This window comes from Leopardus geoffroyi, chromosome B2, assembly GCF_018350155.1.
Source record: "Leopardus geoffroyi isolate Oge1 chromosome B2, O.geoffroyi_Oge1_pat1.0, whole genome shotgun sequence".
NCBI lineage: Eukaryota > Metazoa > Chordata > Mammalia > Carnivora > Felidae > Leopardus > Leopardus geoffroyi.
The window spans coordinates 33,871,976-33,898,767 of record NC_059332.1 but is presented as its reverse complement, the minus strand read 5'-3'; the positions used below and the strand labels follow the sequence as shown (position 1 = coordinate 33,898,767).

Genomic DNA, 26,792 nt, shown 5'->3' with positions numbered 1-26,792 from the left:
CAAGATGTTCGTCATTCGGACAAAATCAGATTAACAATTATATGTACAGTAAAATAAAAGGGATTCATTCAAGTATCAAAATACAGAGACAAAGATTAAATAACATTTTTATTACAATTCAGTCCCATTGCCACACCATTAGCAACAACACTTTTGTGAACTGCATCTGACAGTCATTCTGCAGGTCTGGGCATTTCGGAAACAGACCGAGGTCAGACTAGCTTTCTAATGTTGTAACGACTGCAACTGTGTTTGCTGCCTGCTCAGCCAGAAGCTTCTCAGGGACTCCCTCTAGAATCCGGTGCTAGAGACCAGAGAGGGATGTGGAGCATTTGCAAATGCAGAGCCTGTCAGGGGGTCCTACTGCTCAGAGCAGCCAGCCTGCGGCGAGAGGGAAAGAAGCAAGCAGAGAACCTGAGGCCGGTGCCAGGTACTGACTCCGTTTCCAGTCCTGCCTGAAAGGGCTCCTGCACAGCTCAGAAAACGCAGCGAGACTCAGAGAAGTGCAGAAGCAGGGGCTTTTCCGCTTGAAGCCTGTCCTTAAAGTTACACTATCCCTTTCTAGGGAAGGAAGAGTACCTGCCCCACAGGAAAAGTAAGAAGGAAAGAAAGATCCAGTCCCTACCCTTCTTGACTATTCAGAAAGAAACCGATCTCAGAACGAAACCCAGCGCCGGAGCAGACTAGCCAAGGCTTTCCAACATGACAACACCCTGAATAAATAAGGATATAGCAGCTTCAAGGGGAGGAAACACCTATAGAGGATTTAAAAACAAAAAGACAGCTTGAGCAGCTCATCGTAGTGTCTACACAGTTTTCTTTTGGGGCCTCCCGCACGGGAGGCGCACTGGGGGAGGCCAGGCCGTCCGCGGGTGGAGGCGAGGGTGCCGGCACTAGCACGGCCCTCGGGTTTCCTCCGTCAGAGGCTCGAGGCCGGCAGGGGCGGGCGGGACATCGCACGGCGGCCGCCGATGGGAAGCTCACGGGCCTCGGAAGAAGTGGGAAGTGAAGCCAAGCGTCCGGGTGTTGAGGTCCTTGTTTAGTACCAGAAAGTGGGGTGTTACCCGCCTCTGCTCCAGAGAGGAGGGGACTGGCGGGGCCTGCGGTGGCGGGCAGAGAGCAAATCAGCAGGAGGACGGGGCCGGGCTTTCCGTTTCTGGCCAACCGCAGGGGTTGTGAGTGTGCCCGAGAGCACTCTCCCTGCACAGAACCAGCAGAGAATTTCAATTCGCCACCTTTGCTGGGAAAGAAGTGCCACCGAACCTGGAATGTTGGTCCCGGGAGCGGCCTGCACCGCGCCAGCAGAGCGTGAGGTCTGCTGAATCACCGGCCGGAGAAAAGGCTCCTCTCCGCTCCCTACTCTGGAAGGTACTGGGCAAGCAGCTGACCTGGCCCTGCCTCAGCCTCACAGGAACCGCCCTGTCCCCCCCCACCCCCCTCCCCATTCCCTTCGCCACTTGAGGAGCACAGAGCGAGATTCCAAATTAAAAAGCAAAGCAAGCCAGCAGGAGGGCTTAAGTGGCAGTGCTGCACCAGGACCCCAGCCTGCCCTGAAGGCCACGCTGGGGGAGAATCAAGTTGACTGTCACCCAAGAAGGCTAAATATAGCCTTCTCCACACTTAGAGCCAGGGATGAATCCAGCAGCTGAAATACAACAGTCGAACCAATAATTCAGAGAATCAAAGTGAGTCCTAATCACACAGACCCGATTAGACAAATCACAAATTGGCAGGTAGCAGGCTTAGCTGACCTACCCATTAATGCCCAAAACAAAGCTGCTGCTTCTCTCCAACTGAACTCAGGCAGTCTGAGGTCGCCAGAGAGCACGTGGGCCGGCGCTCTGACCACCGCCAGGTCAGAGGCTGGGGAGCGGCCCAGAGCTCCGGGCGCTGGCTCAGACTTCGTGGCACCAGGGGCTGCTCGCTCAGCTCCATCTGGCCCCTGGGCCTTCACATTTGGAACCCCAGAAACGGACTGGAAGTCTTTCCTTTTGCCGGGTACCCCTAAGGCTGTGTTTTCACTGCTGAGGCTGTGTCCGGCTCTAGACGGGACAAGAAGTCGTGCAGTTCATAAGGAATGGCAACTAGCTTGGCTGGGTTTGAAAAGTGGACTCTAACAGACCTACTCAATTTTGCCCACTTGTGCCTGCTTTCAATTCACCCGTGGGCCATTGCCTTCTCCTCACCCTACCGGACCACACCAAGGTCCCGTCCCGAGGACAGAAGCCTGGTCTGGCCTTTTAGCCAATCTCAGGTCCCCTGTCCTCTGATCTGATGGCCATTTCTCTAAAGATTGGCAGTTTAACCTAGAGGTTTGAGCCAAGTCTTAAAAATTCATTTTATAGAAAATTTTTTTCTATTAAAAAACATCTTCTGGACAAGTCACTTCTTGACTCTCTGGAGTTCCAGTCTCATCTGCTCGAGGCCTGGAGTGCAGCTCGCTCTGTGAGACCTGGTGGTGGCAGGTCCAGGCCAAGCAGCCCCGAGGAGCTGCTACAGGCAGAGGCTGGGCCTGGGTCCTCAAAGCGCAGGTGACACGGCGGTGGCGGCGGCGGGAGCCTGTGCTCCCCACGTCTGTGTTTCTGCGGCACAGTTGGCTCCTTCGGTGGCTCAGCTTGGCAGAAGCAAACACAACGGAGGGAGGAGAGGGTTAACCAAAGGGGCCTGCACAAGGTGGAGGAAACTGAAAGGAAACATGGAAGCAGAGCAGAAGGTCCCTCACAGCCTCCCCTGAGCGCCCTCGTGGCTGTTCCGAGCGCCCGTGGCCCACGGCCGCCTCCGGCTCAGCACATCTGCTCAGGAAGGCACAAGCACAGGCAGGCCGGCACAGGCACCCACCCCGGTTTATCAACTGGGGCTTCAGCTCTAAAATAATCGCTGTCGCCTCCTGGCTCCTCTACCGGACTATCCTACGTTTGCACTGCTTCCTCCGGGAACTGCTGCCTTCCCGTCTCCTGCCATCTGAGCTGATCTGCCCTCACCGGACAAGGCGGGGCTGCTTCAAAGCCTCGGCTCCAGGATCCCAGCCGCTGCTGCTGAACAGACCGCACAGCCTACCCCCTCGGAGGAGTCGAGAGGCTGCGGGTGGCCGAACGGGGAAGGACCAAGTGACGGGTGACTAGCTCTGACTCCCACACTGTGGAGAAGTGTCAGCCCCTGGATGACAATGGGAGTGGCTCGGTCCAGGCCCCTGTCCTTGAGCGGCTCTGTTCTGTGAGGGAAGAAGGTGCACCGTGTGTGCAGGGCACAGGCCTCCCTCTTGCCGGGTCCTACAGAAAGGCCTTCCTCCTCGGTGAGCTAGACTCCAGGGCGGGCCTTGTGACTCACTGGTGAAGACACGAGGGGCCGACCACATATATGCCGTCCCGTTCCTCGGAGCGGAAGACTCATCGGGACCCAGAGACCTGCCGAGGGAAGCCAGCCCGCGGGTGTTCAGATGCTCAGAGCTCCATGCTGTGGAGTCAGGCCTGTGCCCGAGGACCTTGGCCCTCACAGAACGCAGTCTGACAATAGTCAAGACACATCGCCGAGCTCAGGCTCTCACTGGAGGGAGACCAGCACCTTACGGCAGAGGAAAGAGGGACAGGGCCGCAGGCCAGCCGTGAGCGGAGTGCGAGGGGATTCTGGCACCAGGTGGTCACAGTGGTTGGTTGTGTCAGGAAAGGTGCAAAAGGACAGTTCGCTCCCGGCAGCGGCTCCCGGCTGTGGTTCAGCACAGAAGACAGGAGAGGAGGGCGGACGGAGCGCCCGGCCTAGTCAGAGGGTGCTGTCTGGACTCTGCTCGAAGACCGCCCGCCCCTCAGGATTCACAGTGCCTGCCCGCTGAGGCTTCCTGGGTGCCACAGGGCCCCCTGAGCCCTCCTGGTGCCCACCTCAAAGGCAACTCACCCCCTCCCCCACCAAGCTGTCCTCGCCCAAGGGGGGACTTCACAGTGTCCGGTGGTGTTGGGTACGAGCTGTGAGCGTGCAGGGTCTAGAGCTGCCGCCCGGGAGGAGAGCAGGGCCCACCGGGGGTGGGCAGCCGGAAGGAGAGCTGAGAAGAGCAGAGGTCGGATGGCAAGGCACAGTGAGACTAGTGGAGACAGGGGGTGGGCGGTTAGAAGATAGTGGTCTCATACTTGGTGCTGAGGCTCCGCTTAGAGTCTGGTTTAGGGTCCACAACCCAGGAGACACTGGCATGGGACTGGGCATCTGGGTCCGTGTCGGGCGGTTCCAGCTGCCAAGGAAGAAAGGCGAGGGGTCAGAGAGGGCGCGCTGTACCTGGCCGGGGGGCAACAGGGCCCAGCTGTCCTTCCTACCCGCCCGGGCCGCACTGGCGTCGTGCCAGCATGAGGGACACGAGGGGCAGCCCCTGTTCTCCTCGAAGAGCAAGCTCCCTGGGGCTAGGGTGGCAGAAGCGGCACCCTCCCTGGAGCATCATGGGAGGGCCACCTCCTGGCCTCTTCAGGGACAACTTCTCCCCTGGCTTTCTCAGAGCTGCTCAGGTAAAGGAGCCTTGCCTGACCTGAGCGTGGTGCTCGAAGCCCCAAATCTGTTGAGGGTGACAGGAAGGGGGGCGAGGGGCTGGGAAATTCCAAGCCTCAGGCCCCTCAGGTGGGACCAGAGAGCGCACCCTGGGCAAGACCACAACGGGCGCCCCATTGGAGCGCCCCTCTGGAGAGAGGACACACAGAGAAACAGAGAGCTAAAGCACAAACAGGGATGGCGGGGGGGGCGGGGGGAACTCAGGAAAGAATGTCACACAGGCAGAGAGGGGGAGGCCACTAGTGTCTCAGAGAGCTCACGGTCACTTCGGGGAGACTGACACACAGACAGCAGGAGCTGTAAAGACCTTGACTCCAGGACTAACAGACGGCAGCGGTAGGTAAGAAGGACGATGGGTGGTGCAGGTGTGACAGTAACAACAGCGACTATCGGGGGGCAGCGGCACCTGGGGCGCAGAGCAAAGCAGACACAGACACAGGGTGACATTACTGGGGGCTCACTGCGGGCCACGCTCTCTGCAGCCCCACGCCGGCCACCGGCTGGGCCCTGGTGGTGCCTGGCAAGGGAGGGGACAGAAGCCCGTGGCGGGGGGGACAGATGTCCACCTCCCATGAGAGGAAATAACGGTGCTTCCCCAAGGGGCCGGCCGGCCGGCTGCAGCGTGAGAAGACCCTCCTGGAGCCCCCTCCACCCAAGCCCTCGAATCCCGGGGAGGGGGGGTTCTTGGCGGCCGCGGCCCACGTACTGCTGACTTCCTCACGCCGACCCGAGGCTTAGGCACCGGTTTGGAAGACTTTGTTTCAACCGTCTCAGCAGCGGAGGCCCCCATCGGCCTGGACTTTTGGGCCTGCAGGGCCAGCTGGTAGGCCACTTCGAACGCCTGCCCCAGCGTCAAGATGATCTCGTAGGTCAGATTCTGGGAGGAGACGGAGCATGACTTTAGCACACAAGACTGAAGAGCCACCTCATCCGTTTGCTCGAACCCCTGCCCCGGCCTCACAGCCCTGAGCGCAGGTGACCCCTGAACAGGTTAGGGTTCGGCCAATTCAGAACATTGGGCTTGAAAACACAAATCTGTCCCAAAGTGACTGATAACGCTGGGGAACAATCTGAGCATCACACACGTCTTGTTTCCTCAAGCAGGACTTTGTAAACACTAGGGGACCAAGCCCGCACCCAGCTGGCCCGCCAGTCAGGCCCAGCTGCGCCGTCTCCACCCGGCGTCTCAGCTTTCCCCGGAGACCCCGGGGCCTGCCACGTCACCACCTGGCTGTGCCACCCCGCACCCTCCTTGCACTCTGTCCCTCCATCCGGGTGTCTCTCTTTCCAGCTCTCTGCCTTCTTTTCCCCTGGCAAATGGGCCGCCGGGGGCGGCCAACTTCAGGTCCTTCTCAAGGTAGGGTCCTGCTGTGACACCTATGTATGCCTTAACCCATTTAATATGAACAAAGCGGTGCCGGTGTTTTTATTAGGTTCCTATCTTTTCTAGTGTGTCACTGATAAAGTTTCTGAGTATTGTGTCCCCAGTTCGATCCTCCCTGGTGTTTATTGTGTGACTTTATGTAGCATGTTGATTGTTAGAAGCACGTACGTTGTGTTACGGCAGAAATGACTGGATGTGGAAAATGTGAGCTACAGGGGAAGTGACAGGAACTACGAGTATGGGGTAGATGAGCTTGCATAACCTTCAAGACAACCCCATGAAGCCGGTCACATTATAGCCCCTTTTGGGATGAGGAGCTGGGGAGAGGGAACTTCTAAGACCGCACAGCCAGCAAGCGGCAGAGCCCCGAGTCTCATGCCGGCCCGGGAGCAAGCACTGAGGTCCCGGGGCTGAGGATGCCTAGCCGTCTGTGTTCCAGAAGCCACAGAGACTTGCGAACCAGCTGCTCTCCCCAAGGACGGCAGGGATCTGGACAGAAGACGGGGGATGAGGAGAGGGCCGGGGGCCTTGTCTCCGGGCAGGGGGAGTCCCTGCTGCACCGCTGTCCCTGGGCACCAGAGCCCAGCCTGGGCATGAATCTGGGAGAAGGAAGCCTACGGCCATGTCAGGAGGGCACTGCTGCCCCCAAGAGTGAGACAGAGGACGTTTCAGGGAGACTGCTGATAGAGGATAGGGTGGTGGGTTGACAAAGAGCCTGGGGGAGACCTTGGGTGACCTAAGAAACACCTGGGGAGAAGTGGGAAAAGCCTGGTCACTGGAACCCTGGATGCGCCTCTCATTCTGTGTGCTTCAGTCTCCTCACTGTATAAAAGGGACTGGACTGGATGGCTCCCGGGGCCTCATTCGGAACCAAAACGTTTGCTAAGTGTCACCCATGCACCAGGACAACACTGCACTGAGGCCATCTGGATGCAGGCCCCCTCCGGCCGTGCCCAGGGCTGGGACTCCACCCACCACATCCACCGTGCTGAAAACATGGCAATAGTGGTGGCTGGTCTGCAGGTCCTTGGTGATGTAGGCAAAGGTACAGAGGTCCTCTGGGTCCTGGGCCGCACAGGAAATGTTCCGGATCTCATGCTCCGCGATGACGTTCTGCCGGGGGAAAGCAGGGTCTGGAATTCTCGGGCCCCCTGAGGCACACCTCAGCCCCTTTATGTCACCCACCTTTCTCTGTCCCTGCCCGGGGTGTAGCCAAATATGCCACTACTTCTCTCTCCGATTTGTTTGGTGGGGGTGGGGACAGTGTCTAACCTCGCCTGACTTAGGTTTAGAGGTTTCCACCTGTGATCACAGTAACCGAGGGAGTAAAATGTTCACATCTGACCACCAGCTCTCCAGCCCAGGGCGGGGGCAAGGCGGGGACGGTATCAGGAGGGTGGGGTTCCAAGTGCGGGGTGTCGGGGGAGCCCTTTGCTCATGAAGAGAATCACACCGTGAAGGGCCCGTGAACAGGTAAGAGGCCCACAGGACCCATACTGAGGAAGACAATAGTCGCCTGTCACGAGGGCAGGGTCCTGGGATCAGGATGTGTGGCAGCCGAGTGGCAAGCACCTGGGTGAGGTGGTAGCAATGAAGAGGAATAAACAGGGCTGGGGACACCCTAGGTATGACGCCCAGCTTGTGGGGGGGTGAGGCATGGGGGGAGGGGTCCCCTCCCGCCAATAGTGTTTGTGAGAAGCACACCTTGTTGGAGGCATCGATGAACTTGACACCTTTGTACGTGATGGACAAAATGATGGTGGGGATCTTCTTCATGTGTTCAGTGGATTTCTATGCGAAACAAGGAGTTGTCCTGTGAATGTCCCTTCTCAAGTCGAAACCCCTTGGATCCCACATGCCCCGGCCTCCCCCTGTACACAGCGTGGGAGGGCCCAGGTGGCTGCAAATTGATGCCTCCTATCCCAGCCGGCCCCCTCCCATCCCCCCGCCCCGGACAACCTACCCGCATCTTGGCACAGGCGTCTTGGGTGGATTCTGTCCCTCGAAGATCTTTGATCAACATGGAGCCCAGATACTGAAGGAGCAGGCAGTAACCGGGCTTAGGAAGTCCTGTGTTATCATGCAGGGCGACCCAACCAATTTGGGACCAGAGCCAAAGGGTTTCCTCTCCCAACTCCCTTCCCCTATCCTAGCTGGGAGGCCCCCCTTCTCCCTAGGTGCTGGGGGCGTCTGAGACGTACAGAACAGCACTGGAGCCCTGGTCCCGGCCGGGAGAGATGGGCAGCAGGGGCAACTCACATTAGCTTCATAACCGCAGGACTCGAAGATGAGTTTCTCCGGCTGGTGTTGCCAACTCTGCACAGGGGCATAGGGGGCGGCCAGGCTGGGGGGTCGAAGGGTCAGCTTGGCCTCGCGGTGCTCTTCCTGTAGAACACGCAGGGTCACAGGTATGCTTGCCCACTCCAGAGGAACTCATGGGCTCTCTGCGAGCTCCAGCCCACCCAAGGGCAAAGAAGCCAGCCACAAGGGGTTCAAGAGCAGGTGGGGAGGGCAGGGGACAGACAAGCCATGCAGAGGCACTGTGGCGAAGGTGAGGCCCATCCCCACCAGAGATGCAGGACCTAAGCCACCTGAGAGCAGGCTCGGTCAGGAAGGCTCTGAGGTGGAGACGGGAAATGACTAAAACCAGAGAGGAGAAAACAAGCACAAAGCATGAAGGATGGGGAGCAGGAGCCAGGTCCCTGGGAGCCTCACATCCAAGTCAGGGATCGCCCCACGTGCTTCTGGGGCAGGCAAGTATCCAGTGCTAGGGAGACCTTCTGTAGTGTTCCCTGAGGTGGAAGCTGGGGTGGGGGAGAGGGTAGGAGGCCACTGAAATCCAGGTGCTAGGTGACGGGGTCCTTCTACCAGGGCACTGGTAAAAGTGGGGAGGTGGGAAGAAATTTAGGAAACATTTATGACCTCCATTCCCAGCACTGTGCGGAAGTCTCCTCATATGGAGCAACTAAAACTTTTGGACAACATGCTTTTCCAATCTCGTCAAAGTCATGGCTGTGCTGGTGAAAGGTGAAGGAAATCCGCAGGTGCTGGAGAGAAGTATGAGCAAGAGAAAAAAAGCAGGGACGCCCAGGTGGCTCAGGCAGTTAAGTGTCCGACTCTGGATTTCGGCTCAGGTCATGATCTCACTGTTCATGAGATCAAGCCCAATGTCAGGCTCTGTGTGACAGCACGAAGCCTGCTTGGGATTCTCCCTCTCTCCCTCTCTCTCTGCCCCTTCCTGCTGTGTTCTCTCTCTCTCTCTCTCCCCATAAAACCTTAAAAAAAAAAAAAGGGAGAGAGGAAAAAGCAGTGAATTTCAAGTTCACCTTAGCGGTGGGGGGTGGGGGGTGGGGGGTGGGAGGGGATGAGGGACACCTGTCAATCTTGTGATCAGCAGGCCAAGGTGGGGGATAAGAGACAAAGCCTGGAATCTGTGCAAGGCAGGAAGCCGGACAGGTGAGGCCTGAATACATCCGGGAGCCCTGAACGCGATGCCCTGTCAGACTCGAGCAAGGAATGCAGGATGGGGCCAACCTAGGGCAAGGGCTTCAAGCCAGCCTGGGGCCCAGCAGCGGCTGGTGGGTCTGTGAGAGTAGATGGCACAGCCACATGTGTCTCCCAGCTGTGCCCGACACCGGGCTGCAGAAACGTAGCAGGAAGAACAGGGTCTGACCCAGGCTGCAGTTCTGCTGGGCAGGCAGGGTGCAGGGTGTGGAGATGAGGAGGGGAGAAAGCAGTTCTGGGGTACAGGCAGGACAAGCAAGAAGGGGCCAAGAGGCGGAGAAACAGGGCCGGTAGCCTGAGGGGCTGGAAGGGAGAGGCTGTAGTCAAAGAGGAGACAGTGGATCTGAACTTCTGAGGCCACATTAGATACAGGAAAGGCCCTCGCAGTGACAGCTGACCACAGCCAGGTGGTCACAGCCGAGGAGTCTCGGGGCTGGACGCCAGACACAGGCTGGGTGGGGCTGAGGGGGAGGAGGCGGGGTCCTCCTCCTGCTGCTGACGCTGGGACACAGGGGCAGTGGAGGGGTCTGGGGACTCCCGTTCACAGCTCCCCTCCTGCCTCACCTGGATTCTGAAGCGCTCCGCTCGAGAAGGTGCCGCAGGGTCATGAAGACTGTCATGCCGCCTCCTGCCCGTGTCCCCAGGAGGCAGCAGCAGGTCAGCAGAGCGGCCAGTGCAGGAGTCATTCTGGCTCAGCGGGGATGATGTCTGGGAGAGCAAGTCCTGGCACTGCAGTGGAGAGAAACCCAGGTAAACCTTGGGACCCATCAGATCAGTCCCTAGACTGGAGGTGTCAGCCAGTCCTGGGGCTGGTTAGGGCCCCGCGTGGGCAGGTGTACCCGTCAGAACGGGCATTAAGCTAAGGACCAACACCAAGCAGGCACCAAACAGATGGCATGCTGGGCCAGGAGCCGGTGGGGAACCTCGCCTCTGGGCCCAGCCCAGGTACAGTCAAACCAACCAAATTCTTCCCGGAGTCAAGAAGCCCTGGCGACAAGCAGGGTGGGCAAGCAGCCACCGGGGGCACCCCCAGTTCACTTGCGCCCTCCTTGGCCTGAAGCCACACGGAGAAAGGGATGGTTACAGGGCTGGGAAGCCACTTTGATATTCAGCAAAGATGGACTCATCGGTCACAACTCACTGAGGATCTCTGGGGCCCGTGGCCAAATGCAAAGCTCTTTTTGAGAAAATACACAGGCTGCCAGTCAACACCCTGAGGCCCTGTCTCCTCAGGTCTTCATGACTGAATGTCAGCTGTGCATTGGCTCCTCAGGCCGGTCTCCTGTGTAACTCCCACGCCGTGAGGCTGCTGTCCATGGGCTGAGGCTCGGAGGGCCCTGCTCGGGGCCCAGTGCTCGTCAGGGCCTCAGTCTCACAGATCTGGGAACAGAGCCTGTCCCAGACCTCAGCGTGGGCCCTCAGAGTCTAACCTGTAGTCAGGGATTATCTGGCTTCAGCACAAAGCATCCGTGAGGATTTTAAAACCACAAATTCTCAGGACACCTGGGTGGCTCTTGGTTTTGGCTCAGGTCATGATCCGAGGGACATGGGATCGAGCTCTTTGTCAGGCACTGCTCTGAGTGTGGAGCCTGCTTGAGATTCTCTCTCTCGGCCCCTCTCCTGCTTGTGCTCACGTGGGCGTGCCCGCGAGCTCTTTCTTTCAGAATAAACAAACATTTAAAAATAAATAAAATCAGGGGCGCCTGGGTGGCTCAGTCGGTTAAGTATCTGACTTCACCTCAGGTCATGATCTCACTGTTCGTGAGTTGGAGCCGTTCATCGGACTCTGTGCTGACAGCTCAGAGCCTGGAGCCTGCTTCAGATTCTGTGTCTCCCTCTCTCTCTGTCCTTCCGCTTGTGTGCTCTCTCTCTCTCTCTCTCAAAATAAGTAAGTAAACATTAAAAACAATTTATTAAAAAAATAAATAAAACCACAGGTTCTCTAGCCCACCCCAGTGCAGGGATTTTCCTTCCAAAGACTTGGGGAGGGCACAGGTCCTGCTGTGGATTTCAAGCCTTGTTTCCGGTTCACGTCAGACTGCTGGAAAGGGGGCTCCTCCTGCCCCCTGCCTGCCCCACTGGCTCTGTCACCAGCAGCTGCTGGGATTTCGATATTTGCTTTGCTACTTTTTCTAACATTTTACTTTCTACATATATTTAAACAGAACCCTTTATTATAGGCCCCGTCAAGCTTCTGATGTAGATGGGAGGCATGTAATTGATAAATGACCAGCCCAACAACTCCTGCTCTGTGCTGCTTGGGTCCAGGGGCAGAACTGGTCCAACAATGAGAGGGGAAGGATCGTTCACTCCTCTACTATAGAGATCAGAGTGTCTCTAAAGAATCTCTCAAGAATTCTCTTTAATTCCTAGCTATATGAAGAACACCCACCGATCTCTTTCCACTCCTCCCCAACTCACTCTCAGCTGGGAAAACCGCGGGGGCTTCTGGGGTGGCTCCTCATAGGGCCTGTCTGCGAGGGAGGCGATGATGCGCTTGCGATGGCCGAGCAGGTGGACTTTCAGGACCTGGGCAGGGGTGAGAGGAGGGGTCAGGCCACACCTGCGCCCGCAGCTCTCCTCCCAGCCCCAGGCCGCACCCTCGGGGGTCAGGCCCAGCCTGAGCAGAGGCTGCACTCACGTTGACAAGCTCCAGTTCCCAGAGGTTTTTCACAGTGTCAATGGAACTGTAGCCACTCGACAGGAAGGAATGGACATAGTCCTGCAGACCGAGGGAGTCCAGCCAGGAGGGCACTGATGGGGGGCTGTTGCCGTCATAGCCCAGAGCTTTCACCTGTGGGGCAAGAAGGGGCAGTAGGACTGACATCTCAGCACTCATGGGACAAAAGTCCAGAGGACCAGAGTCTCCTCCCTTCACACAGCCCTTTGTACCACTGCTCTGGTCCCGGCTCCCCCATCTGGGGTCACCGGAGCATTCCAGGGTTGGGGAAGACGGCCCTAGTGGGTACAGCTCGATGGGAGAAAGGTTTGCAGAGGGGTTCCCACTGAGCTATGACAAGGTCACAGACTTGGTGGGACAACATGGTATGTTCCTGTGAAGTAGGCACTGGCCCCACTGCTGGGACTTGTTCATGCTTCCCCAGCTCTGGGTACCCTGGACTTAGCACCACCATAGTCGAGGGGGAGAGGCTTGGGCCTACCAGCCCCTGGCTCCCCCAGGGAAAAACTGCCTCCCCTGCCGCCCTGAGCACCTCTCTGCCTTTCCTGGGGAGGGGCTGACGTCAGGGGTCGGTGCAGGCTGGCCTGGTCTCCGGTGAGTCAGGAAAGACCCCAAGAGGCTCCAGGTGACAGGCCAAACCTGTGGGTACCAGCTCCTGTGCTGGGCAGGGGTCTGGAGCCTCCCCCCAGAGCCTGTACCGGGTCCCCAACTGTCCTTAGTCTCTGCTGACTCTCCGGGCCCCGGGATTTGGCAAGAAAGTAAACAGGCCTCTGTGCTGCCCGCCGTGTCCCTCGGAATGAGAGACAGCCTGTGGTGATCTGCATGCCCTGGAGCCAAGCTCCTTCCCTATTCTGGGTCCAGGTGGCGTCGGGGACAGGGCCCTGTCTCGGCACAGGCTGAGGCCACCGAGCTGTCAGCGGTCACCTTGGGCAGGGACCGTGCCGCCTGGAGCAGCTTCCGCCGGTGCTGTGGGTCACTGATGCCAATCTCCCGCAGGTCTTGCTCTTCCATCACGTTAGGCCCCTGGAAGCAGAAGAGGTTCACGTGAGCGCCCTCGTGAACGGGTGGCTGACGGCAGCCTTGCGTGGCCCCTCCTCTAGCACCAGCGCTGAGAGGGACGGAGACCCCGAGCTCCCCAGGGAGGCCGGGCCAGGCAGCAAGAGTCTTGTGTAGGCAGGAGTCCGAGGTGCACAGCACACAAGTCTGCCCAGACGGCCCACTCCCGCCCGAGCGGCCCCCCGGCGGGCTGGGCAGCGCCGGGGCTCTGAATGTGCACAGGGCAGTGATGCGGGCCACAGCCGAACCCGGGGCGGGGTCCGGCATGTCCAGGTCCAGGCACAGCCCTGGCCCCGCTCTGTGTCCACGCGCTTCTCGGGGGCGGGTTCCACAACCATCCGAGGTGAAGGGCAGGTGGACCAGCCCAAGCTTCCTCACAGACATGCTTTCCTAACTCGAAGGCTGCAACAGCCACATCAGGTGGTCAGCCAAGGAACCAGCCTCAACCCAGGGAGGAGAGGAGTGTCAAAGCGGAGAGATGTCAGAGAAAGTCTTCTGGCCCCGGGAGCTGGGGGGGGGTGCCAGAGTTGGGCCATGAACCTGACCCCTGACGGGGAGGAGAGGGAGGTCTGGCGCTCACTGTGCACTTGCCTGCTAGATGACAGGCCCCAGAGCTTGTGACCCGGACACACCAGTTCACACTCATGCCCCTGTGCGGTGGATCCTTTTCATCCTCGTGTTAAGGATGCAGAAAAGGAGGCAGGGAGGTCAGGAACTTGCCGAGGCCACACATCTGGCGGTGGGGCTAAGACCTGGCTGCTCCCTGTCCCCAACCTCTATGATGAGGCTTTATGCCTCACAGTAGCGTCATCAGGTAAGTTTTTTCAGATTATGATCCATGAAAACTCACACGTTCTGCCCCACCTTCAGCCACAGCACCCCCCCTCACCAACACAGAGCCAACTGGTACCACTTTTCCGGATGTCCCTCTGAGGCCAGTTTCCTTCTCTCACAAACGGAATTCTTGTACATCTTGTTCAACCCCTTACTCTTACTACTTAATATACAGGCATACCTCAGAGACCTCATGTGTTTGGTTGCAGACCACAGCAATAAAGTGAGTAAAGTGAATTTTTTGGTTTCTCAGGGCATACCAAAGTTATGTTTACTGTGCTATATTGTCTATTAAGTATATAATAGCATTATGTCTAAAAAACGTACATACCTTAATTACAAAGAACTGCTAAAAAAATGTTAACCATCATCTGAGCTTTCAGTGAGTTACAATCGCTGATCACAGATCACCATAAAATAATAATAAAGAAAAAATTTGGAATATTGCAAGAATTGCCAAAATATGACACAGACACACCAAGTGAGCAAATGCTGTTGGAAAAATGGTGCTGACAGACTTGATCGACGCAGGGTTACCATAAACCTTCTTCTGTTTGTAAAAAATGCAGGATCTTCCAAGTGCAATAAAGCGGAGCACAATAAAACGAGGTACGTTTTACAGGTATACAGGAGATTGCTTCACATCAGGATATTTAGACCTGCCTATTTTTTTAAAAGCCGCATGATCAGGGCGCCTGGGTGGCGCAGTCAGTTAAGCGTCTGACTTCAGCCAGGTCACGATCTCACGGTCCGTGAGTTCGAGCCCCGCGTCGGGCTCTGGGCTGATGGCTCAGAGCCTGGAGCCTGTTTCCGATTCTGTGTCTCCCTCTCTCTCTGCCCCTCCCCCGTTCATGCTCTGTCTCTCTCTGTCCCCAAAAAAATAAACGTTGAAAAAAAAAATTAAAAAAAAAAAAAAAGAAAGAAAAGAAAAAAATAAATAAAAAAATAAAAGCCGCATGATCATCCAGGTTAGGGACATATTATAAATTATTTAACTAGGTCCCTGCTGCACGATGACTATTTCCAATTCCAGCTTTTACAAATAGTACTGCATGAATACCCCCATATGTGCATCATTTCTGGGATAGTTATCAAGAGACACTGCTTGGTCAAAGGATATGTGTGTTTGGAAGTCTAACACACATTTATACTCCCATCAATGACATGAGTGCTAGATTTGTCACACTGTCAGCAACAATTGCAGAGAAATGGCTTATCACTGCACACTTCCTATTGTAAAAGCATCCCACTCACAGGGGAAGCTCCAGCACCTTTTCAGGTTTTGTCAAGTATTTATTTATATTTTTTACTGAGCGACAGAGAGCATGTGTGCGTGTGCGAGTGGGAGAGAGAGAAAGAGAATCTTAAGCAGGTTCCCTGCTCAGGGCGGAGCCCAATGTAGGGCTTGATTCCACGACGCTGGGATCATGACCTGAGCTGAAACCAATGGCTGGATGCCCAGCCAGCCGAGCCACCCTAGGCGCTCCTTATCTATCAGGTATTTACATTGTGATTCCTGCCCCACTCCATGTTCTACAGGCTTTAGACTTGGTGACCCATTTAATAAAAGGGACTATCGTTACCCCCACTTTACAGCTCAGGAGGCTGAGCCTAGAGAGCATGAACAACTTGCAGGGTCACACATATGTAAGCACGGAGCCGGGATTCAGCCCAGCTGTCTTGTCCATACGCTCTGGGGCCACATGTGTGGGGGACATCCATAGCTCCTTTTCCAGCAATTATCCCTTTATATCTTTGGGTGTTTATCTCTGGAGGTACTGATCTTTTCTGTACTTGATTTGTAGAAATACATTAAAAACTAAGGAAATCAGGGCATCTGAATGGCTTAGTCGGTTAAGCATTCTACCTGGGCTCAGGTCATAATCTCACGGTTCGTGGGTTCAAGCCCTATGTTGGGCTCTGAGCTGACAGTGTGGAGCCTGCTTGGGATTCTCTCTCCCCTCTCTCTCTGCCCCTCCCTGATAAGCGCTTTTTCTCTCTCAAAAATAAATAAAAGTAAGGAAATTAACCTATTATCTGGAAATAGACATTCGTTTTTTCCAGTTTGTCACTTCTCTTTTGACTTTCATGTTGGCTTTGTTCGTGCAGAAATCTATTGGTCTGTACCTATATCCCGCAGAGCTTCTCTTAGTTCTGTCAGGCTGAGAAAGACCTCCCTCTTCAAGATTTTTAAAAACAATTCTTGCATATTTTCTTCCTGTAATTTTAGTTTCATTTTTACCATTAAATCTTTAATCTACAATTTTTTTTTAAGTGAAGTTCAAGAGTCAGGATTCAGTTATTTTTTTTCCTAGGCAGCAAGCTGTCCATTTCTTGAATGAACTATCTTTTCTCTACCAATCTGAAGTGACCTCTGCTGTGTCCTAAATTTGTGTGTTTCTGGGACTCTTTCTGGACTTTCTATTTCTATTTAAGCAACTCGGGCCAGCGCATGCAGACCCTCACCTGGCAGTCTCGCCTTTGTGCCTGAGCCACGGTGCATGTTGGCACAGTAGCCCCCCGGAGCCCGTGCATGGTGACAAAAACCTTTGCCCCGCAGAGGACCCCTTCCAAGGCTCAAGAGAGCCCGGGGAGAGAGCTCTGAAGCCAGACCGGAAGCTCTCCTGCTCAGGCTGCAGACAGAACACACCCCTTCGCAGGGGCACCAGGGAGGCGTGGGCCTGTAGAAGGCTCTGTGCGACAAGGGTACCACTCTCTCCAGGTCTGAGGCCAGTTCCTGAGTCACCCCAAAGTCAGGAGTCACCACCCTGAGTTCCTGCAGTCCCTCTGGGCCCACATCTACGGTGTGCTGACGGGAAAGGCAGAGAGAGGTGGCCTCTTGCCCAGACTCTGCCTGACGATGAGTCCTCACCTGGTGAGGACACGCACTGGACTGACCGGGGCACCTCAGAGATGACAGCACTGCAGGGAGTTTCTGAAATCCTACCGTATCCCCAGCATTTACTCATAACCCTTCACACGGTTTTAGGGCAACATTAAAGCTGAACTGAAGGCTGACAACTGGGAAAACCGGATCCAGCTGGAGACAGGGCCTTCATTAACCCGTCAAGAGGACTAGGGGGCTGTATGCGGCAGTGAGAAGAAAGAGGCAGAGGTAAACCAAACCAAAGTAAAGGATGTGACGGAAAATCAAAGCAGGTAGTTGCCAGAGCATGTCCAGGGTGCAGGCAGGGTCTCCTCATTTCCTGCACATGCCACACCTACATCCTCTCGGATTAGTCTGCGTGGTGACTACGAGGTGTTACAAATCCTCAAAGGCAAGAAACATTCTGGAAGTTTCCACACCCCCTTTACTAAAGGGAGGAAGGGACCACTGCCTTTTGGAACCATCTTCACAAGAAGGGCTGTGGGGGAAAAGAGACTCTTTACTTTACCTTCTATCACGTTAATGTTTATACTGAGGGCTGCTATCTTCCAGGCCCTGTTGCGAGCCAGCAATTAGGGAGCTAAGAAAGCAGAACAGCTCATTGGCCTAAGCATTTCAGTTAATAGAGATTTCTTAGATTTTATTTTTTATATGTTTGTTTATTTTTGAGAGAGGGAGAGAGAGAGCGTGCGTGTGAGCAGGGGAGGGGCAGAGAGAGGGAGACAGAGAATTCCAGGCAGACGCTGCACTATCAGCACAGAGCCCGATTCGGGACTTGAACTCACAAACCGGACCTGAGCCGAAATCAAGAGTTGGATGCTTAACTGACTGAGCCACCCAAGTGCCCCGTTTTTCTTAGGTTTGAAAAAGTTTCTAATTCTAGGAGAAATCTGAAACATGTAACTAGTCGACACTCAGCCTGACTGGGTTCAGTCCCTGAGGAAGGGAGGACAGGAGGACAGAGGAGGGACAGAGTACCAGTGCCTCCCCGTCCAGGGCTCTGCTTCAGCCATTCCCTGTCCTGTTCCTCCCTCCTTGCAACCAGCTGGCAGGCGTTGACTACGGCTCCTCACTTTACAGGCCAGGAACCAGGTTTCACGGCCAGTGGCGGTGCCAGGATCCCACCTTCTTGGCCACATCCTGCTCTCTACACATCCAGGGAAGAGGGCAGCAAGAAGCAGTCGTCAGGGTCACTATGCACAGTAAGTGCACCTTCTGCTGGTCTTTGTGGGGGAGGTGACATGAAGAGATGCCAGTGAACCCGAGTCCTGACCACGTCCTGGCACTGTGCGGGGACTTTGCCTTCATCGCTTGAAAAAAGCTGCCCAAAAACCTTTGAGATAGGAACTGCCCACATTGCTGAAAGAAACTGAGGCTCAGAGAGCAGAAGTGACATATGCGAGGTCACGGAGCTTGTGAGCTGCAGAAGGACAGTTAAACGTCCCTCTGACGAACTCCAAAGTCACGCTCCAGGCTCCTTCTACTTGTTTGGGGAGGTGGGCTCTGTTGAAGACAAAGCAAAGCGTGGAAGGTACCTACCAGCAGCAGCAGGGAAGCCATCCCAGGGCTGGGGACGCTCAGGCTCTGGAACTAGGGTCCCTACATAGAACTTCCCTCCCGCCTCCCTGCCCTCCACCTCCGGGGCCGGGGCAGTGCTTCCACCTGTATGGAATCCCAACTTTTAACGCTGCGTGGGCCCCTAGAAGTGGGTGAGGGGAAGGCCTGCGGAGGCCTCACAGTGAAGGAGAAGCAGGGTCAGGATGTGGCCCAGGCCTCTGTGTACACAGCCCAAGCCCTGGGCCCAGGAACAGGCTGACTCAGGGAGAGGCCGGCCCATCAGAGCTCAGCTGGGGCAAGCGTGCCCCTGGACTGACTTGCACAATCATACACCATCATTCCTGGGTGTCCTTCCCTGAGAAGGCACAAACGAGAAGCCGTGCCTATTGTGGCGGTACTTTTACTCTCCTTCAGCTCAATCTATTTGAAAGGCCTCTCCTTCCTACCAGTATCTGTCACTGGGCTCACCAATGGGCGCAGAAGATGGCACTTTCAACAGGGGCGCGTCGATGCTAAGCGGGGTCTCCAAGGCCCAGATCCTGCGCGTAGCTCAGTGGATGTGTGGACAGAGGGGAAGACAGGGGCCATGGGAAGGGAAGGAGCACGGACAGCAGGAACTGCCTCTGGGAGTCGTGGAGAGAGTCCTGGCGGAGGCAGAGGAAAGGGCTGTTGGGGCCCCAGTCCTTTCTCTCTAGCTTTCGCTGGCCCTCCAGGGGTCTCTGATTATCTTCAGAGTCTTCCTGACCATATGACTTCAGGAGAAGGAAAGATCCTTTTGCATCCTGAGAGGTATCACACTTGTCAATATTTTGCTGGGATTTTAACTGCCGGGCATGTCTTCATTCAACAAATAGTGGAAAAGACCTAAGAAGGGAACATTTGGAGTGTGGCACATTGGAGTGGACGCTTCTCAGCCAAAGGGAAAAACAGTGAGCTGCTGGCTGAGGGTCCTGAGGCTGTTACGGGCCAGAGGTGCCTGTCTCACTCACGGCTTTGCCACCACCTGCATCTAGGGCAATGCCTGGCATGTTGTCCATGCATAATAAAAATCTGTTGAATGACTAAGGATACTTTGGAGGCAACAACACGGATATAAAAAGAAGAGGCTGAACAGCCAAAACCAGTGCTGCTGACTCCATGATTGTGGTCTTTTGGAGTCCTCTGCGAGGGAAGAGGATGAGGTCTGGGGAGAGGTGGGGACGTGCTGGGGTGGGGAAAGGGAGCCCCAGGGACGTATGAGCTGCGGGGGAGCGATGGCAGGGTCCAGAGGGAGTTTCACAGGGAGGTGGGAAGAGGGCAGAGAAGTGGGTCAAGAGCTCCCCAACTGAGGGAACAGCACAGGTACAGGCAGCTGTGACAAAAGCCACCCTGCCTGGGAGCAGAGAGAAGTTCCAGGAGATGGAAGTGGGAAGGTGGGCCTGGGCTGGAGGGCTGTGCCAGGGAGTTAGCTGGTCCTGCTCAGGGCAGAGGGAAGCTATCCTTTTCGTCACAAGGAAGCTGAGGTTCAGCAAACGACTGACTTGCCTGAGGTCACATAGCCCTGTCCCTGCCATATTCAGGTTACAGAGCTGCCTCTTTCCCAGCTCAGAGAAGAACCAAAGTGGAGAGAGGGCAGTCATTTGAACTTCACCCTATTTGAACACCCTTCCTGACTTGTTTCCAGGCATACAGGGCTCAGCATGCCCCTGGCAAAGGGTCTGAGGATGCAGAGGTGCGAGCCCGGCTTCCTGGAGGGGGGCCTGGGAAGCTGATGCCAGACCTGAGGATCAACGATTTACAGAAGCCCCAGCCCACGCCTGTCATGAAGGCATGGCATGGTGCTCTGCCCCCCTCCTGAGGCACAGGGTAGCACTCAGGGCAAGAAAGGGGGTCTGCCACCAGCAAGCCCCGACAGGTGGGAGGTGAGGCTCTAGCCTAGGCCCATCGCTGAGACACAAGGCCAAGGGATGTTTCAGTCCCTCCTCAAGGCAGACAAGCCCTCAGCACGGAGGCGCTGGGTGGACCCCTGGTACCCCTTCTGGTCACTGTTTTGCTGGGGCCCTGATTCCGTGGCAGACCGTGAGGTCAGCCGGGCTCTCCGGGGGCTGCCATACCCGCTCCCCCTCCTGTCAGCTGGGGATCCAGGACCCAGCAGTTCGAGCAGTTTAAGTCTCTGAAGTGCGAACACTGCAAATTCTCCACCACGCTCAAACTCAGCCCTTGCCCTCTCAGGAGGGCAGGGCCCACAGGCAGCCTGGGGGGGAAGCCCAGACTGGTGTAGCTGCGGCGAGCAACAAAGCCCTGCACCTCCTACTCACTTTCTGCCCCCCTCCCAAAGATCCTTCCCGCTCTCCCCTGCCAGGCCCCTCGGGCCTCAGACTGCTTGGGTCTGCTCGCCCCCTCTCGCTCCTGGTCCACCTGTGCAGGTACCCGTGTGCTTACTTAGTACAACCCCAGCCTCAGAAGACAGGCCTGACTTAGACCAGGGCCCCGTGTTCAGCAACCTGTGCCCCAGGTGACCGTGCCCGGAACGGCTCCATCGCTGTGGCCGGTACGTGTCCTGGGAACCGCCAAAGCCTGCCTGCGGCAGAGAAGCCAAAGTGCCCAGTGGCGGGTTAAATCACGGGGCGCCCATGTATTGGGGCGTGTGCGGTCACTGCAGCCGGTCACGAGAGTCCGTTAAATGTCACAGGGAAAGGTGTGCGTGCAACACAGGAGTATGTGAGAAAGCAGGCTTGGTGATAGTGCACCTGGGCATCCACCTCTGGGCCCAGTGACGACCACACGTCCGCCCCTCTGGGATCCGGCCCCCACTCAAACAAAGGCGGGTATGGTCTGGTGGAAGAGGGTCTCCTGGGCAGAGCAGTGCTGGACTGGCCTCACAAGAAGGTTTATCATTGCCCCTAGGTGATTTCCAGACTTTCTGCCTGGCCCGCCCCTCAGGCCTCATTTCTGTATTCAGCGTGGCCGCTTTCATCTCAGACATTCACCGTTTCTGGGGCTGAGGGCTTTCCGTGTGCCAGCTACCACATGCAAGGCAGCTGTGGCATAAAGGAGTAAGAACCCGCTGGAGTAAGAACTGAGTTCAAATCCCAACTGCGCTGCTCCAGGTTCTTAGAAAGTTAGAACCTTGTAAATAGGATCAAGCCCTCCTGCTTCGCAGGTTAAATAATGAATCTCATGGTGATGAGCGCTCAGGGACCAGGTGCTCAACGAGTCTCGTGTTTCTCTGTTCGCCTCTGTCTGGCCCGGCCCCGCTGCCTCCCGACTGGGGCTGTGTCACATCACTTCCCAAACGGGCACCTTCCCCCAGCTCCACACCCTCAGCAACAAGAGCGGCCCAGCCCTGACCCACACCTGCTACTCTCCTGGTCACCCCCTGCCCCCTGCAGCACAGACCTGCCCTCACCTGGAGAGACAGAACTTGAAGGTGACAAATGCAACCAGTTCTACAGAAGATGAGGAAGAAGCACAAATGTTACCAAGTCCCGTTTCTGAAGCCAGAGGCCCCTCCGCCCGCCAACTTCAGAAGGGTCCTCAAGGCTGGGACAACAGCACAAGCGTCCGGGACTCGCCTCCCAGTTTCACGGAAACAACACCCCTATGCCCCCTGTCCTCCCGAGCCAGTTCTCAGTGTTCCCATTCTCCCTGTACCAGCACAGCATCCTTCCATCTATCTGCTGCCCGCTGCCCCTGGACACCTGAGCCTTATCTGAGGTCAAGGTGTTTCATTCATCCCCCAAATAAACAGCGTAAGTTACCCAGGCCCAAGTCAGCCTGGGGTCAAAGGGCTTGGTCCCAAGACCACCCAGAGCAAGCTTTACGTCTTCGTGGGTCTGAGGACAAGGCCAATCTGATTCCCACAGAGAAATCTGATTCCACTGCAGAGAAAATGCTGCCTTGCTGCCTTACATTCTTAGGTTTGTAGTTGGTCTCAGTCGCTGTTACATGTCACCACAGGTAACAGTGTGTCCCCTTCACAGCTTATGCCCCCATGAAGTAGGCAGTCAAGTGAGACGCCATGGGACAGGGGGACATATGGGGGCGCAGAACAACCTGCCCAAAATCTTATGAGGGGACCTGGAGGGAAACCCACATCTCCCAACTCCCTGATTCCCTCTGCAAGTAAGTAGAACCTCAACTTTTCTCTTGAGCCGTTGCCCCCCAGTTCACCTAAGTGTGGCCTCAGCAAGCTGCTCAACTTCACTGAGAACACGAGGCAGGGATACCTACCATCCCCGACCCGTGGTGGTGGCAGCTGCAGGGCCAGAAGGGCTTCAGTGCCAAGAGCTCACTGGGGTCTGATTCCCAGCAGCTTTTTCCAGCCTTCTGGAAGTCGAGTGGCCCCCAACACACAGGGGGTGGATGGAATGGTCTGCCTGGTCCAGACGGGCGCCTGCAAGTGATGCCAGGTAGCACTAGCCTAGCTCACTGGCTCCCAGGCCCCTTCTTTGGGGGGACACACTGAGCACGAGGCCCAGACACAGCACGTTCCTGGGCAAGCAGGTGTGGGACTAGAGTGGGAGGTGGGGGCACCACTCTGGGCCTAGGAGACCTGCTTCTAGGACAGCTCAGCCGTGTGCTTGAGGAGCAACCTTGGGCAAATGACTGAGTCCAAGAGTCCTCAGTGTGGTGTCTGTGGACCCCAGGAGTCCATGGGTGGGCTTCGGGGATGCCTGGGAACACCTGAACTTTGACACATGGTGTGTGAGGAGGTCTGTGCCTCTGACAGAGACACATGGACCCCGGGGCCTTGCCCCCTACGCCTCACTTCCTGCACATGCACACTGCTGGGGGTTGGAATACGTGAACACTCGGACGTTCTGAGGGGCCAGCACAGAACCCCCTGCTGCTGCTCACACTGAGATGTCCACAGCCAGAAGCTACAGAACAGGAGCTGTTCACCTGCTGCACACATCTTCAAGGGCAGTTAGTTAAGTTCACAGACATGAAAACAGTTCTCAGTTTCTTCCACTGTAAAGGCGGCCGGAGAAGGACAGAGCACACAAGGAACACAAGTGGGGGCAAACACAGTGGGACTCCAGCTGCTGTCACCCCTACCCCGGAGAACTCCACACCATCTGGCAGAGAGAAAGGAAGAGGGAGAGCAAGAGGGTACGCGGCCTGGAAAGAGGCCCAGAGTGAGCCTGCCTCGTCTCAAGGTAAAAGGGCCCAGTGGAGACAAGGAAGCATCTGGTGGCATGTCAGTCAACCCCTGGGACCCCGCGAGGAGTTAAGTGACCACAGAACTGAGTCAGTCCAGGAGGCAGGATCCACACTGTCCAAGAGTATTCCTTTTAAAGCCCAGCTCCACTGACCCCCCGAGGCCCCTAGTTGAGGAAACCTCCCTTGCGGGCCCTGCCTCACTCTGGGGCACAGAGAATTCTAGCAGTTAGAGTGCTATGTGGGGAGAAGAGGGGGCTAGGGCAAGTGGAGAGGAAGTTGAGGCAGGGAGGCATCCAGACAGCAGTGCCAGGGCACCCCTGCCCAGGCCAAAGAGGCCCCTTGAAGCCCGAGAGAGAAGAACGCAGAGGGAGGGAGCTTGGGAAGCCAGGATAGGAACCCAAGGGCATGGCCCCACTGCGGACAGAAAGCCGGCCTCTGGGGCTAAGGAGTGAGGAGCTAACGTGGGGAGCACACAGGAAGAGAAGCTCCAGGGTCTGGGGGTCAGGCTGGAAACGTCACGGAGGCCAAAAAAGAATGACCTCCTCCCCAAGCCTATGCCTCTCGGCTCTCTCAGGGCTCGCTCCTCTTCACTGGTCATCCCTCCCCAACACACTGGAACAAGGTGGCCTGGTCTCAGAAACAGACAGGAAAACAGTAGGAGCCTATCCATATGTGGTGGAAGCCTGTGGAGAAATAAATTGATGGGAGGAGCAAGAGGCCTCCGTGACGATGCTGGCTATAAGAGGTGATGGGCCTGTGGCTCAGTCTGTGTCTAACCCATCCTCCACTGGCTGCCAGACTCGTCTCCATTTTCCGTTTGTCTGTCATCCAGCACAGCACCCACCACACGCCCTCTCTACCATGCCCTGCCATCTAAGGTGCACCCCGACGCCAGGGCCTCTCTGCCCGATGAGGGGAACAACCCGACGGCCTCCCATCGTGTGGCTGTCAAGGCCCCTTGCAGTCGAGCCCAGCCCACCCCTCCTGCCCAGCCAGTGGCCTGCCCTTCACTGCACTCCCTACACTGGCCTCCTTACTCACCGCAGATGGCTCAGGCCCCACACTCGCCTTTCCTCTGCCTGTGTCTTTCCAAGCCCACAGCCTCTGCAGACCCTCAGACAGCAAGTGCAACCCAGAAGTTCAAAGTTGGGACAGATCTGGGCTTGCATCCTGGCCCTGCCCCTCACTGGCAGTGTCTCCACCCTCTGGGCCTCACAGCCCCATCTGAGCCCTGACCAGCAGTATGCCCAGGGCTGTGAGCCAGCTCAGCGTGGGCACTGGGTCCATGCCTGGGAAGGCGGGTTCTCCTCCCCTGTGCTCCTGCAGCACCTACACACCTCACCATAGTACTTAACACTTGGCCGCTTGGTTGTTTTTACTGCTTTATGTGCCTTGTTTTCCCAGCTGGACCATCAAGATCTTTAAGACACCTGCATTATTTGCTTTTCTGATTTTGGATCCATTCGTTGTAGGAAATGCAGAAAATCTCTTATGTTCCAAATAAGAGAATAAAGCCATCCACAACCCTCTTCAGATAACCACTGAAAACGTTCTGGCTTATTCCCTCGTATCTCTTGTGCAGAGCTGTTGTCTTTTTTGAAAGTTAAGATCATGTTGCATATGGATTTTTGTGTCTTGATTCCTTCACTCAACGTCTACCCACATCAGACATTCTTCAAAAACAGTTTTTTGACACCCACCTAACACTCCAGCATGTGGAGCACCATCACTGACTCCGCTGCCACCTCTGTGAAGGGAGGTCAGGCTCGGTCCCCAGATATGGAGACTTGCACCAGCACGCTTGGAGCTTCAAACTCGCCAATCACCAATTACCTTCCTTCCGTGCTGATTAAATGCATTTCCTCCCTTGTCCTAAGAAAGCCCATTTCCTGTGGACAAGACTTACGGTGAAAAACGGAACTGGCTGTGATGAGCGAGCCAGTGTGGTGGGCTGGCCGGCAGAGGCAGGAGCTAGATTCCTGGGCCCTGTCTCCCAGCGTCTGGTGTCAGCCCGATCAGCCTAGGGAGCACGTGGCAGCCCCCAATGCCCCGGCCCTGGTCCTGACCCTGACCCCTCCAAATCAAAGGCCCTTTCTGCCAGCAGGCAAGAGAGTATGAATAAAGTTCAAGGTGCAGTGCTTATCCAGCTCAGTCATCACATCATAGGAGGAACAACCCAGAACAGGAGGATGTTGGACCTAGACAAGATAAAATGCCAGAGGCCATGACAGAAAGTCTTCAGTTTTCTAAAGGGTTTAAGCGTGTTCTCTGTGGCCCAAAAGACAGAGTCCACAAGGACTCAGACTTTGACTAAGCCTGAGCAATGCAAAGAACGAGTGGCTACTACTTTGTAAGGTGGTGGAATTCCCTGTCGCTGCAAAGTATCATGGCCAAGACTGTCTGGAAGGGAAGGCACAGGTGATTAGACCACATGATGACAAAGTCCCTCCCACCCCAACAGGGAGGAGCTGGACCCTGTCACAGGGAAATTCTACAGCAGTGCCTGGTCTGTGAAACACTCTTAGTGTCCAGATGTTCCTCCTACCTTGAGAGCTTAGCTCTCTGGAAGCTATTCATGCATCTTGTAGAAGTTTCCAGGGCATTTCACAACGAAGAAAAACATTTGCAACCTACTGAAAACCAAACTACACGGAGATATACCTACCATAGCTAACATGATGGAAATTATACCATATGCAACGCAAACAATGTTTCTCAATAAAAATGCCCTTTCTTGTGTGTTTTTTTTTTTCCTTTTTTTCCGGTTGCTAAAACAATTAGCCTTACAGTCCATCTGGCAATTTACATGTAATTACCCAGGATGCTCTGCATGGCTCCTCAGGCCACTCTAGCTACCGGAAGTAATGTGCTCAAGTGAGGTGCGATCAGCATTCCTTCCTGTACAGACTCCACCTGCCAGTGCCCCGCTGGAACTGAGACAGCAGCGACGAGGAACAGCTCGTACCCAGGGCAACAGGAGAAGCCTGGAGGGCCCTGGAAATACTGAGCTGCTAGCCTCCCTCCATGAGTGTCCTTCCCCCAAAGACCCGTGGTCTAGCAGAGTCCCTGCACCCTCCGGGATGGACATTTGGCTCAGGGCCAGATTTACCAAGATGCCCGCCTAGCTACTTTCTGGGTGTGAGCACAGGAAGGGGCAGGGAAGCAGTTTTAAAGGAGTCTTGATGTTCAACAGTTGGGAACCTTACCGTTTCCAAAAGTAG

At 55.9% G+C, this 26,792-nt stretch overlaps 1 protein-coding gene across 7 annotated transcripts in view; it reads right to left on the bottom strand.

Annotated features, from left to right (window-relative positions):
• Window positions 1-1,048: 1,048 nt before the first annotated feature.
• The window catches only part of ANKS1A (ankyrin repeat and sterile alpha motif domain containing 1A), a 178,197-nt gene continuing 152,453 nt past the window's right edge, over window positions 1,049-26,792 (bottom strand). For 2 of the 7 annotated variants that reach the window (XM_045497965.1, XM_045497967.1), the window contains 11 exons: window positions 13,017-13,115; window positions 12,054-12,206; window positions 11,834-11,941; window positions 9,977-10,141; window positions 8,168-8,293; window positions 7,872-7,943; window positions 7,613-7,699; window positions 6,884-7,021; window positions 5,231-5,401; window positions 4,119-4,216; window positions 1,049-2,614 (listed from right to left, as the gene is read on the bottom strand). In XM_045497965.1, the coding sequence (XP_045353921.1) occupies window positions 2,611-2,614; window positions 4,119-4,216; window positions 5,231-5,401; window positions 6,884-7,021; window positions 7,613-7,699; window positions 7,872-7,943; window positions 8,168-8,293; window positions 9,977-10,141; window positions 11,834-11,941; window positions 12,054-12,206; window positions 13,017-13,115 (1,221 nt within the window). In that variant the 3' untranslated portion in view covers window positions 1,049-2,610. The other 5 variants (XM_045497961.1, XM_045497963.1, XM_045497964.1 and 2 more) reach the window with 3 other exon arrangements.